The sequence below is a fragment of the Bombyx mandarina genome, chromosome 26 (assembly GCF_030267445.1).
Source record: "Bombyx mandarina strain Sakado chromosome 26, ASM3026744v2".
Lineage (NCBI taxonomy): Eukaryota > Metazoa > Arthropoda > Insecta > Lepidoptera > Bombycidae > Bombyx > Bombyx mandarina.
The window spans coordinates 2,009,139-2,023,455 of NC_143232.1; the positions used below are offsets into that span (position 1 = coordinate 2,009,139).

General features: G+C 37.6%; 1 protein-coding gene across 2 annotated transcripts in view; it reads left to right on the forward strand.

The window, feature by feature from the left end:
- Positions 1 to 870: 870 nt before the first annotated feature.
- Osi3 (Osiris 3) overlaps positions 871 to 14,317 on the forward strand; it is a 31,288-nt gene continuing 17,841 nt past the window's right edge. For both annotated transcript variants that reach the window (XM_089738831.1, XM_089738829.1), the window contains exons 1-2: positions 871 to 1,026; positions 10,834 to 10,988. In XM_089738831.1, coding sequence (XP_089594957.1) covers positions 958 to 1,026; positions 10,834 to 10,988 — 224 coding nt within the window. In that variant the 5' untranslated portion in view covers positions 871 to 957. The remainder of the gene's footprint in view (positions 1,027 to 10,833; positions 10,989 to 14,317) is intronic.

Consider the following 14,317-nt stretch of genomic DNA (forward strand, 5'->3'; position numbering starts at 1 on the left):
ACCACCACCCTGCCTATTTCTGCCGTGAAGGAGTAATGCGTTTTGGTTTGAAGGGTGGGGCAGCCGTTGTAACTATACTGAGATCTTAGAACTTATATCTCAAGGTGGGTGGCGCATTTATGTTGTAGATATCAATGGGCTCCAGTAACCACTTAACACCAGGTGGGTTGTGAGCTCGTACACCCATCTAAGCAATAAAAAAAAAGTGATTCGAGGTGAGTTGGAGGAACTTTAGAACGGTTACGAGAAGTATAATGATAAAAAGAAAAAGATAGTAGTAGCATAGCATCTCAAGCTCCTCAGAGTATGAAACTTACGATAGAGTATAGAGAGACTCAAATTCGCACCCTTACACGGCTCGAAATAGCTAGAAACAGGAATTCTCGGCCATTGGAATGTCTTGTCTATCAAGGGAATTCCTTGGAAGAAGCTAGCTGTTTAAGAGTTTCGGTCAACTGACCGCAGTACCCCAAGCGTGGTAAATTAGGACTTGTGCTTTGTAAAAAAGCCTCTTTTTTGGGCCAACATATATCTGCCGTGAATCAATTAATCGTGTTCTGATTAAAAAGGTGGAACATAAAATATATCATAATATGAAATAATGTAAAATACCAAAATTATGAATACCAGTCCAAAATTTCTAATCATATAAATCGCCCATTTTCAGATTCTGAGTCGTCCACGATTCAAAGAAAATACAATTAAATTTTCAACATTAGTTTTACTAATTTTCTCTTAACGTTTTGGTCAATACAAATCGGCTGAATTTGCTAATTTACTTAACCTTTTTTTTTCTCTGAAGACACATTAATATGTAACTCCCCACTCGATCCACAAATGCATTGTCTTTTAAAATCGTGCAGCACCACTCACGCTTGTATTTGCTTCGCAACACTAGTCTGCGTTTTCATAAATCAGTCTCCCTGGTGTTCTACTTGTTCACTGATCGAAAATAAAATGAAAACCGTGGTATTCCTGTCAATATGTCTCATTGGGATCGTCCATTGCAGTGACAACAGTAATGAGGTGAGTTCTCAATTCAAAAATGAGTTTGTGAGTTCGGCACCCTTAATTGCAGTGAGTTGAGTTTTTAATACAAAAATAAGTTTGTGATTTTGGCGTCGTCAATTAAAATGACTTTAGTAATGAGGTGAGTTCTTCATTTAAAAATGAGTTATAGTATTCATTAGTCGTTTATATTCTGATCGATTTGAAATTTGTCAAATGTTCAAATTTTAGGATATGCATTTATTCCATATCTCACTAACTTAGGCTAGTTATGGGGTGTACTATTTAAATTCTCGGCAAATCCCTGAGTTTCAAAATTAAGTAAGCAAGTTCTGAATTTAAAATTAATTACTTTCGAGATAATATTGGCCAAAACTGCTGCTGATCGCCCGGTGTGTTAAGAGGTTGGTCCATACAACCGCGTGCTATTTTTTCTTAGCACGGTTTCATGAATAACGGCCTGCCAATTTTTACCAATTTAAAGATGATCAGGCACGTTGTATCTTCGCAGGAAGAGCAGTTGTAGTGTGAACAACATAATTTGTGACTAGACTTAAATTGTTTTACAAAATGGAGATTTAACAAATAATTCTTTCCGCATCACACGGATAAAGTTATCCAACTTAACTACTGCACATTACTGTTAGCAAAAACGTGCTTTACGAATCAGTGATTATCTAGGTCTGTCTAGCTAGTTCCTAGTTCTTAGATAAACTATTTAAAAATATTCGAGTCGAGGCACTTATATTTCTTAAACAATTCATTATTTTTTTCCTAGATTGTGAACAAGCTAACGTCCATCTGGTTAAATGGGTAATGGGGGCTATCATTATGGGGCTCATTAAAAATCAAAACGTGAATACTACCACTGATCTTGGGGTTTAAGTCTCGGTTATATTGTGTAAGGAATACCCCACCCTTCAAACTGCAATGCATGACAGCTTCGCGTTGGAAACAGGCCGGATGGTTGTTGAATTTGTCTTGGCCTAAAGGACGCCACCTCCTGGTGATGCTGATACGTCCTTAGTATACTTATACGTCTTATACGTCTCTATTATCGAGCTCTTTAGTGAAAAATATAATGGAATTGACCCTTTTAACCCTCCATTCAATTGTTTGAATATTAATAACTATAAAGCTTTAATTAAAAGAGATTGAAATTTAATAACTTATCGGCAAGTTCGGGTGAGGGTCTTTTAAAGCCTTTATCGAGGCTGTCTTCTATTTTAGAAATCAAATTGGTTGGAGCAAGATTTTATAGGAATTTGGAGGGTTTTTAATGCGGTCAAGTTTCATTTGAACCATGTTTGGCCGGTGCCTTGTTGTGTGGAAAATTAAACGTTATATGTTGACCCATGCGACTATTCTGAGGTCCGAATCTCGTAGGAGATTTAGACATTTTATTAATTAGAAAGCGTTCACGAATGGCTTCTACAATGAAAGAATAAGATCATCTATTAAAATTGAACTTATAAAGTTTATAAATACGCGTGATTACTAATTGCGTACTCGATTGAGTAAATCCGAGCCAAAACGTATGCATAGCAAATTTATAAATACAATTTAGTTTGACGTCACTTCTCAAAGGGGCCGGTAATGAGCATCTTTAATCCTCAATATCCAATTGACAATTGATCGTGAACTAATCTACCCGCAAAACAGTTAGAGCAGTATTATTAGAAAACATCCTTGCGATAGGACGTCTTGTCAGTCCGCAGGGGTCGGTATCACCGCCATTCCTATTTCTGCCATGAAGAAGTAATGTGCTTCGGTTCGAAGGGTAGGGCAACCGTTGTACTGTTACAACTGAGACCTTAAAAATTACGTCCCGTGTTCAGTGACATCATATACGTTTTAGATTTTTTTTAAACACAATTGTATTAAAGCAGTGTTTGTACAGTCTATATAATTATGTAAACAACACTACCCTTCTTAAAACTTGAAGTTGTACTCAAATGTACAGAATAGCTGACCTACTATCAAAATTGGGACGAACGTTTTGCGGCAGATATAGTCGGGTTAGTTTTATATGTGGGGACTCACAATAGGCCCAAATACTAGTAAAAGGGATCACCGTCTAAATTAGAACTAATTTGTTCAAGCACCATATTATACGGCTTGGTTATTTCAACGCCTCATTACCCCTTCGATATAATTAGGGACGCACGGACCTTCGGTTCGGCCATGTTGTTGGATGCCTTTTGGTCGTCGACTATCGCCTCGATGACCCGTCGGTCGGGCGTCCTCGGGGTGGGATCGCGTGTCTGGTTGTAGTATTGAGCGCGGGAACCGGTCAGAGTAGGGTACTCTGATCGGGTTCTGACCCCGGACGGAGATCGGACATCGGGTGCAAGAGTGCAGGGGAGTCGTTTAGTGCGGTAGGGGCCTAAAATTCCTTGGGCCCGCGGTCTGCTCCCAACACCTGCAGATCGTCAAGTCCTCGTAGAAGTTTCGGCTCCAGGTCCAAAAAAAATTGTTGGATGCTTTACGTTAATACTCTACCCTATGCATCAGACCCTAAGTTTCTCGCCGGGTCTTCTCAGCGGGTCGCGATTTCTATCTACTAGATTATCTACTAGGTACTAGATTCATTCGCGAAGCAATCTGCTCTTGAGTTTTTAGGGCAGCTGTTAGCAAATCCCATCCCTCCTGGCTTACCCTTTGCTCGCCCACCCGTCCTGGTGAAACTGAAAAGTCTTCGCGATACCAGTAATCTTTATAAAAATACATGAATACTTGACTCACTACAGTTTGAAGTCCTTTATTAATGATACAACTTTGGTATGAGTCGATCGCAATAGTTATTTTAAACTTAACACGTTAATGGCGATTCATTTACATCTGCCTGATTGATTACAATTGATTGATTGAATTAAATCGTCGTATTTTGTTCGGTACTTCCATATTTCTATTTTTTAAACTAACCACAAATCTAAAGTTTCTCAGTAAGATAGTGTTTGCCGTCACAAAATTGTAGTTATGTTTCATTATGATAATTTTTTTTTGGTATGTCTAATAACGTATTGAAATAAGGTCATTTTTACATTCATATGACCGCATAACAAACGGAGAAAGCACTATGTATCATAATACGTGTTGTGAGATTCTATTAACAAGAACATAATATAACTTACAAAATCTTCATAAGTAATATATATTTTATAGTTGAATATTTATTTTGCTAGTGTTAGCTTTAGCTAGCTATATAACAACAAAATAACTAAAGTTACGTAAACAAGAAGATTCGTTATAGTATTCCGTAATTTATTTTAATTAATCTATATATATATAAATGAATTGCTGTTCGTTAGTCTCGCTAAAATTCGAGATCGGCTGGACCGATTTGGCTTAAATTATTTGTGGAAGTTCAGAGAAGGTTTAAAAGGTAGATAAATATGAAAATGCTCGGAATTAAATAAAAATTACAATTTTGTTTTACCTTTCATGTGTCCCCCGTCGGACGATGCCTTTTGTCTGTTTTAAGTTTATTTTATACAAAATTTTAGGTCTTTTATATATCGATTGAGGCACTACGAAGTCTACCGGGTCAGCTAGTAATATATAAAAATAAAATTGCAACAATGAAAAATATGTACGTACATAATAATATGTAACAAATAAAATATACATTTACGCTTACATAGTTTTAAGTGAAAATTTTTAATTATTGTTTGCAATATGTCCAACAAATCATCGGAACAGATCGCCTGTGTGTAACCGCATCGACTGTAACTCGCGCATGAATGCATCGCCACTGCACTGACAGTTAGTTACGGCAATTAACGACTTCACATTGCGGCAGTATTTAATGGTGTGTATACATGCTTTCTTTTATGAATTAAAGAGCTTATTATAAACTAGCGGCCCTCACTTCGCTTAAGGAACTGTCATTTATTATTGATAACAGTATTTCTCCACTATTTAATGGATGTCCTGAGAAGAAACGTCTGAACATACCTAGTCATTATCGCCTTTAGACATGAATACCTGTGCTGTTGGTATAAGAAGATGGACGGTTCATCATCTTGTGACATCTATGAGTTATGAATCTATTTGCACCATTTCTCCAAAACCACTCGTACCCATTTATATTATACTGGCGATCCGCCCTCGCTTCGCTTAGGAAACTGTAATTTATTATTGATTTCTCCACTATTTAATGGATGTTATTATACATATAAACCTTCCTCTTCAATCACTATCTATTAAAAAAACCGCAACAAAATCCGTTGCGTAGTTTTAAAGATTTAAGGATACAAAGGGACAGACAGATATAGGGACAGAGAAAGCGACTTTGTTTTATACTATGTAGTGATTTTCAGACGAGATGAAAATCAATTTGTTTCTTCCCGAAATATGCACGATGGTGGTACTAACCCATGCGGTCATAGAATACGCGCTACCACATTGCGTTTTGTGTAGTGAAACTTCTTTAGGCGCGTTGAGAGTAAAATTTAACTTGCGACAGATTCGTTATGGATAGAGACAAAAGATACAATTTAGGACGAACGAGAGTGAGATAAATAGACAGGGCGTCTCGCGAACCACTCGACTTTGGAGTAAGGAAGAGAACGAGCTAGATCTTTTCTCTTATACACATTCTGCTTACGGGCCTCGACCAATAGATGGCTTGTTATTAGTTTCTCATCGCTCCTGTAGACAGTAACATAATATTAACTATCTTGTATTTTATGTTTAATGAAGAATTAAAAAATATATTTTATTATTTCTATACACAATTTAAATTATATATAATCAAAATGGTGAAGAAGCCATTTGTTTTATACACAGCATTCCATATTACACGGGCACGGGCATCTTATCCTTTAGGCCACAACGACTTCAACTCCATTAGAACAGTTAATTTATTTTCTAAACGATATCCGTAACTTCAGCCTGACTATATTTAGCTAAGAAGCTCATTTCTACATAAGGTAATCTTGTGTTTTATTTCTAACTAGCTGACCCGGCCGACTTCGTAGTGCCTCAATCGATAAATAAAAGACACAAAGAAAAGCAATCCGTCCGACGGGGGGGACATCAAAGAGAAAGTAAAATTGTTATTTTTATTTAAATCCGAGCATTTTCATATTTATCTACCTTTTAAACCTTCCCTGGACTTCCACAAATAATTCAAGACCAAAATTAGCCAAATCGGTCCAGACGATCTCGAGTTTTAGCTAGACTAACGAACAGCAATTCATTTTTATATATACTAGAGGTCCCGCAGTAGTCGAAATTCGACTATAATTAATTGGAATTGTAAGTTTGTAGACTATTATGATTGTATTTTATACTTCTATAATCACAAATTTCGCCAAAGCTAAAAGCTAAAAAAATATTAATAAAGACAAACAATATGACCACAGACGTCAAGAACAAAAGTTTGACAGTAAATAGTATGCATGCGTGTGTGCGTCAAATACATGGTATGTAGTGTGTGTAATGTTTTCTTTATTGATTTAATGTATCTTTTATGCATTATTTTAAAAAAATATTCGCATTGTGCACTTCTTTTCTATATTCTTACACTTATACTGTGGAAAATTTCATACTCCTCCGTCCACGCATATTTCGTAAAAAAAAATAAAAAGGTACAAAGTTGTTGCTTCACGTATTAATAAATAGATAGATAATTCATTTTTTATCTACTACAAAAAAAAAAAAAAGTTATAGCTAGAAAACATCCGCCATTAAATTTCGGATTTTGCGTTAACTTTACCGGCAATCCAGCGCAAAGTGGTTTTTGTTTATCGAAGATGCTGTATGTATTACATAAATATACAAAATTTTGTTCGTTATTATTCGGTAAGCCTTCGTAAGTATTCTCAATGTAACACTGTTCAACTTCATTTGGTTGTTGAATAATTGTGTAGACATTTAAACAATACGAGTATACACATGCTACTCTTTCATCATTCCCAATTATTTGTTAATCTATAATAATATATTAATACGTGAAGCAAAAACTTTGTATCCCTTTTTACGAAAATTGCGCGGACGGAGGAGCATGAAATTTTCCACACTTATAGAAAATATAGAGAAGAAGTGCACAATGCTAATATTTTTTTTAAATAATGCATAAAAGATACATTAAATCAATAATGAAAACATTACACACACTACATACCATCTATTTGACGCACACACGCATGCATACTATTTATTGTCAAACTTTTGTTCTTGACGTCTGTTGTCAAATTGAGAATACATAAAATATTGTTTGTCTTTGTTAATATTTTTTATAGTGTAGTCTTGACAAAATTTGTGATTATAGAAGTATAAAATACAATCATATTAGTGTACAAACTTACAATTCCAATTGATTATAGTCGAATTTCGACTACTGCGGGACCTCTAGTCTTAACAGATATATCAAAATAAAACCGACGTAATAATGTCTTAATTTGATTTCGTGTCCGAAAATTAACGGCAAACTTTAGAGGTGTTAATTCAAGCCATTCATAGTAACGGTCCAACTGATTGTGAGTTAAGATTGTTATCGACTAACTTAAGCTATTAAGTAAAGGCTTCTAGGGTATTAGCATCAATTCGCACTGCTGCTTAAAAGCGATGCGACAAAATCATTTTCTAGTAGTATCAGTATTTTTACTGGTGGTAGGACCTCTTGTAAGTCCACACGGGTAGGTACCACCACCCCGCCTATTTCTGCCGTGAAGCAGTAATGCGTTTCGGTTTGAAGGGTGGGGTAGCTGTTGTAACTATACTGACACCTTAGAACTTATATCTCAAGGTGGGTGGCGCATTTACATTGTAGATATCTATGGGCTCCAGTAACCATTTAACACCAGTTGGGCTGTGAGCTCGTCCACCAATGTAGCAATAAAAATAAAAAACCGTTTCTTGTAAAGTGCTTAGTCTGGTCGTACACTTTCAATTCGCTCGTTTAATCTTTGAGAGATTATAATTAGTTAAGACTTTTTGGTTGGTTCTACCTATTCTAGTAACCTCGTGGGGCTTTTTTTTTTTTTTTTATTGCTTAGTTGGGGCGACGAGCTCACAGCCCACCTGATGTTAAGTGGTTACTGGAGCCCATAGACATCTACAACGTAAATGCGCCACCCACCTTGAGATATAAGTTGTAAGGTCTCAGTACAGTTACAACGGCTGCCCCACCCTTCAAACCGAAACGCATTACTGCTTCACGGCAGAAATAGGCAGGGCGGTGGTATCTACCCGCGTGGACTCACAACAGGTCCTACCACCAGTAATTACCCAAATTATAATTTTGCGGGTTTCACTTTTATTACACGATGTTATTCCTTCACCGTGGAAGTCAATCGTGAACATTTGTTGAGTACGTATTTCAGTAGAAAAATTGGTACCCGCCTGCGGGATTCGAACACCGGTACATTGCTTCAACACGAATGCACCGAACGTCTTATCTTTTAGGCCACGACGACTTCAATTCTAAATTCTAATTCTAAATTCACCGTACTAGTAGGTGAGCTCACGGGGCTCACACCGGAGTGTTGCTAACACTGGCCCTAGCAAGAGCAGTGCTTCGCAGAATCTGCTACCGGATCGGAAACGCAACCCTCTGAGAAGATCCGGCGAGAAACTCAGAGTGCTGTGTCTGTGGGTCAGTTTATCATCGCTTGCGAAGAAGGGTTCAGCAAGAACGGTGACCGGTGCTTGAGGTACCTAAAAGCACCGTTAATAGATTAATAGATCGGGAAGATGGCGTATATGATTGAATGAGGAAGACGTAAAAAATGTGTCACTTAATTTTTTAATATAATAACAGAGAGGATTTTGGAAGAGAACAATAAAATTCCAACTGTGGAATAGTTTTGTTTGATGTGCCATGTTCCTATTTCTACATATATATTTAAACACATATAAGTATGTTTATCAGTATCTGGTACCCATCTTACTTCAGAAATATTAACAAAAAGCACGGATTTATGTAGGCGTGAGAACACGTACGGTTAGCAAACAAAAAATCATTGATTCCAGTTTTGTATTTCACCCATTTTTATATTTTAGGATTTTTTTTAATTTACGTTTTTTTATTTATTGCTTAGATGGGTGGATGGGACCGCTCTGTCGGGTACACACACTAACGAAAATGTGTATTTACGATTACAACTACAAATAAAAGGCATGCGCGCTCGTACTTTGCAACAACTATGCATTTTTTTTTCTACCTATGCTGATAGCCTTGAGAGGCTATTTCAGCCACTGAGAAGAACCGGCGAGAAACTCAGTGGGCTCTATCTGTGGGTTAAAAAAAAAATATTAGCGGATCCATAATCCTATCATCACCAATCGACGAAGACTCATCTTAAAAGCATTAGATACAATAGAACAACTTATTCTTTTCGAACTTATTCTTTTAGTTCGAAACGCTTTCCCCACAAATATATATTAAATGGAAAAAGCTTAATCGTGTTCGCGTTTATTTATACCATAAAGCGTTCAAAAACACGAGGGGTCGTTCCGACTATAAGTGCTACCTAGATTATTTGGGGTCAGGAATTATGTACAGTTGGTCGCTGAGAAATGGTAGCATTTCCGGCACGCCTTCCATTAGGGTCGGCGGTCATTTGTCGCTTTAAGAGCCAATGATGGCCTTCACCTCCTTTTACCTTCATCCGTCACTAGAGTAGAGCTTATGGTGATCGTAATAGCTAAAGATCATTCAAGTAATTTTTGCAACGTATCAACCAATATTGGAACGATCTTCACTGTGCCGTTTTCGACAAGTGCTACAACATTTTTTCTATCGCATAAATGTGTGGACGAGCTCACATCCCACCTGGTGTTAAGTAGTTAGCGGAGCCCATAGACATCTATAACATTAATGGCGCCACCCACCTTGAGATTTGAGTTCTAAGGTCTCAGTGTCGTTACAACGGCTGCTCCACTCTTCAAACTGAAACGGATTACTGCTTCAAGGCTGAAATAGGCAGGGTGGTGGTACCTACCCGTGCGGAGTCACAAGAGGTCCTACCGCCATATACTCGTACATATTCTTCTTCAAATAAGTTTTGAAGAGAGTCCTTAGCTGTGGGCAGTGGCTCAGCTGTGTCCCTAATATTGCTGGCGTCCATAAGTCTCAACTGCTCTGTTGATGCAATAGCTATCTCAGTTGGTGTGAGCTCAGCTACCCAAATTAAAGCAGTTCGAATCTGGTTTCCTAATGTTTTGTGTGCGGAAACCCTAATCGACTTCATATTTACGACTATTTTCGCGTTAGAAAAATTTACTACTTAATTTTATAGATTTTATGTAATTACATTGGTCCGTAGATTTATTGCAAGTTGATTTTTTGGCTTAATTAAGCTAATTATTGGGAAGCTTTCGTTAATAACATTGCGTTAATGGCCTTTCAAAAATATCGCATACTTGCTTTTGTAGCATCACCTAAACATATAGACTACATTTTCAGGAAAAAAAATGTTAATTGCTGAATAATTTAGCCAAACGTATGTGAGGTTTTCGTATATCTTTACTAGTTGATTATTAACAAATTCAACAGTATATGTCTGACGAAAACCTTAGGAATCTTAAGTTTTTTTTTATCTCTGTTAAAAACTGGGCAAACGTAACTTGCAAGATAGCTAAGGGATGATATTAGCTATTTTTGGGCAATGGCTTGGTTCTGCCCCTGGTTTTGCTGAAGTCCATGGACGACAGTAACCAAACACCATCAGGTGGGCCGTATGCTCGTCTGCCTGCAAGGGCAATACAAAAAAAAAAAACATAGGCTCTATGGGTGGTAAATAAATATACAGCCATAAAATTCTTTGGTTATATTGGTCTTTGGGTAATAAACTTTGGTCAACAATTCTTTTTCAGCCCTCCGAAGAGACCATCAAGCGAGGGTTGAGTGCCAAGTGCGCTGCCCGAGATACATCCTCATGCATCGTCCACGAGCTGGTCGGATACGTCGATAGGATGTTGAAAACTGCCGCAGTCCAGATCAGTGACGACGTTTTGATTGTCGATGAGAGGTACGACCAATTATCCAACTGTCATACGTATTGTTGATGGATGGATAGGTAAATTCACAGCCCATCTGGCATCTAATACCTTATTGTCTTATTAGCCGAGTAGATAAGGATAATCATAGACCATCAGAGCCTTTATAAGGTTTCTCGTATAACATATTATTTAATAATCTAAAATAATACAAAAAAAATCGAGAAGTCGTCGTGGCCTAAACGATAAGTCCGGTGCATTCGTGTTGTGCGATGCACCGGTGTTCGTATCTCAGGCGAGTACCAATTTTTCTAATGAAATATGTACTCAACAAATTCACGATTGACTTCCAGGGTGAAGAAATAACATCGTGTAATAAAAATGAAACCCGCAAAATTATAATTTGCGTAATTACTGGTGGTAGGACCTCTTGTGAGTCCGCGCTGGTAGGTACCACCACCCTGCCTATTTCTGCCGTGAAGCAGTAATGTGTTTCGGTTTGAAGGGTGGGGCAGCTGTTGTAACTATACCTGAGACCTTAGAACTTATGTCTCAAGGTGGGTGGCGCATTTACGTTGTAGATGTATATGGGCTCCAGTAACTACTTAAAGCCAGGTGAGCTGTGAGCTAGTCGACTCATTTAAGCAAAAAAAAAAAAAAAGTAATAAAATCATTTATTGCTTTTCACACAGAAAAAAAGCAATAATAAAAACAATAAAAAACTAATAAGAGAGAGTCAAAAGAAATAATTCGCAGTCCAAGTAAAGTTGGACGACGAAAATTAAAATGTTCTTTAAAACCAAAATATAAACCAGCTAAAGATGGCCAATTCCAAATCAATGCTATCGTATTAAAATAGGTTTGTTACGAATCGCCAGACTAAATCCAGCGGAATAGTGATCTCACGTGCCTATTTTACAATATAACCTAGTTCTCAAAGGCTATACCGAAACATATTTCCCAAATGAAATTCACATTTCACAAATTTTGTAAGCGCATCAGAGGATGCCTGGATGACCCGATGCAGATTGAACAGAATATTCTGCATGCTGTGTACCTGTAGCTGTTTGTGGATTTGTTTCAGTTAATACACAGAAATGTAATGAAATATTTCATAATATTTATGGCTATTTAGTTCTGTTAAAAGTTTGGACTGATAGCTAAGACTAATGAGCCTATTACTGCCGCGAAGAAGTTACGCCTTTCTAGGGAGGCTTTTAAATTATTATTGCTAATATAATATAATTCGGTTTGAAGGGTGGGGCAGCCGTTGCAACTATACAGATACCTTAAAACTCATGTCTCAAGGTGAATGGCGGCATTTACGTTGAAGATGTCTATGGGCTTCGGTAACCACTTAACACCAGGTGGGCTGTGATCTCGTTAATACATCTAAGCAATGATTAAAAAAAAACATGAATTAATGGCTCATCTGATGGTGAGTGGTTATCGTCGCTCATGAATATCAGCAATGTCAGAAACGAACACCGCTCCGGTGATGAGTGATGCGATAGTAAAAGGCGCTTTCTTGCTGCAAAAAACTGGCAATAACAATGACAAACGTCCTTTTTATATGTATAATAATTCCATTACGGTTCCTGCGGCTGCATTTACGTATTCACGTCGTTTGAATGCTAATTCAATTATTCGTGTAAGAGCGAATACAATGTTCAAAATGCCGGCTGATTTTGATAAATCTGTGCTTTTTGTTAATTTTTCTGAAGGTAGATGGATACCAGAGAATAATAAACATAGTTATATATGTTTAAATAAATATGTAGAATTGGGATCGTGGCACATCAAATAAAACTATCCCACAGTTGCAATATTTATTGTTCTCTTCTAAAATCTTCTCTGTTATAATGTTAAAAAGTTACTGACACCTTTTTAAAGCCTTGCTCATTCAATCATCTACGCCATCTTCCCGATCTATTAACGGTGCTTTTAGGTACCTCAAGCACCGTTCTCGCCGAACCCTTCTTCGCAAGCGACGATAAACTGACCCATAGACATAGCCCACTGAGTTTCTCGCCGGATCTTCTCAGTGGGTCGCGTTTCCGATCCGGTGGTAGATTCTGCGAAGCATTGCTCTTGCTAGAGCCAGTGTTAGCAATATGTCCTGTGGAACGGAGCGTTAAGATGTGAGTGACAGAAAACGGTAAGAAAAGGAAAAAAGGATGACAGAGAAAATAAATAAATAAATAATAAATAAATATTTACTAACAGTCACGCCACGTTAACTGGTCCCGTGATAAGTTCGTAAAGAACTTGTGTTACGGGTACCAGGTAACGGAAATAAATATAAGATTTTTAATATACACATACACATATTTAATATACATCCATAACCCTGGAAAAGAGATTTTATATTTATCATACAAATATCTTCCCTTGGCGGGATTCGAACCCGCGACCCCCTTGTGTAGTGACCATGTCACTTACCACTACACTAGACAGCCGTTGCCGTTGCCGAAAAGCAAGGTGGCGTATTTTTTCCCCTACCTATGTTGGCCTTGAGAAGCTATATCAGCGTTACCCTAGCGTGTAGGTGAGGGCTCAAACCAGAGGTGTTGCTAGCACTGGCCCTAGCAAGAGCAGTGCTTCGCAGAATCTACCACCGGATCCGAAATCCGACCCATTAAGTAGATCCCGCGAGAAACTCAGTGGGTTTGCCTGATACTGAGTAGTAGCCATGGCTCATGGACGCCAGTAAGGCCAGGAGCTCAATCAATCCGCTGCCCATCATTGCGTACCCTCCACAAGCCTCATTTGAAGAGAGGAAGCACAGAGAGGAACTCACATCGGTACGTGGCAGAAAATACCTCTAGAAGCACACTACAGGATTATGGCTGTGGTTCTATGTAGTATGGGTGAACACTACTCCAATGACGGGCAGTGCGATGGTGAAATTTATAGTTCAATGCATTATTCCCTCTGAATTCCCTTTGGATGAAAACTAGAGAATGCCTCAATTATTAAGTCCGCCAATCTATACAATGCATGAAGTGTAAATAAATAAATGAGTAAATAAATATGAGGTGATTGGATCATCTCAACCTATTCCCCAGAGCACTCTCCGTGCAATATACAATACAAATATAAGTAAAATAAATAATTAAAGTCCCTTCGTAGACCCAAAGGTTTTAAGCCATCCATTAGAACGGAATTTTCAACAATCCTGTAAATATCGACGATCTTCTTTTGTATGAAGTCAAATAGAAGTAGCTAGTATTTTAACCGTCGTTTATCCATCTATACAATAAAAAAAATACACCTTAGACATCCATTACTACACAAATCGTAACTCGAAACTTAATAATGCAACAAATATGAGGGCCGCAAATAAAAATGTGTAATTTGT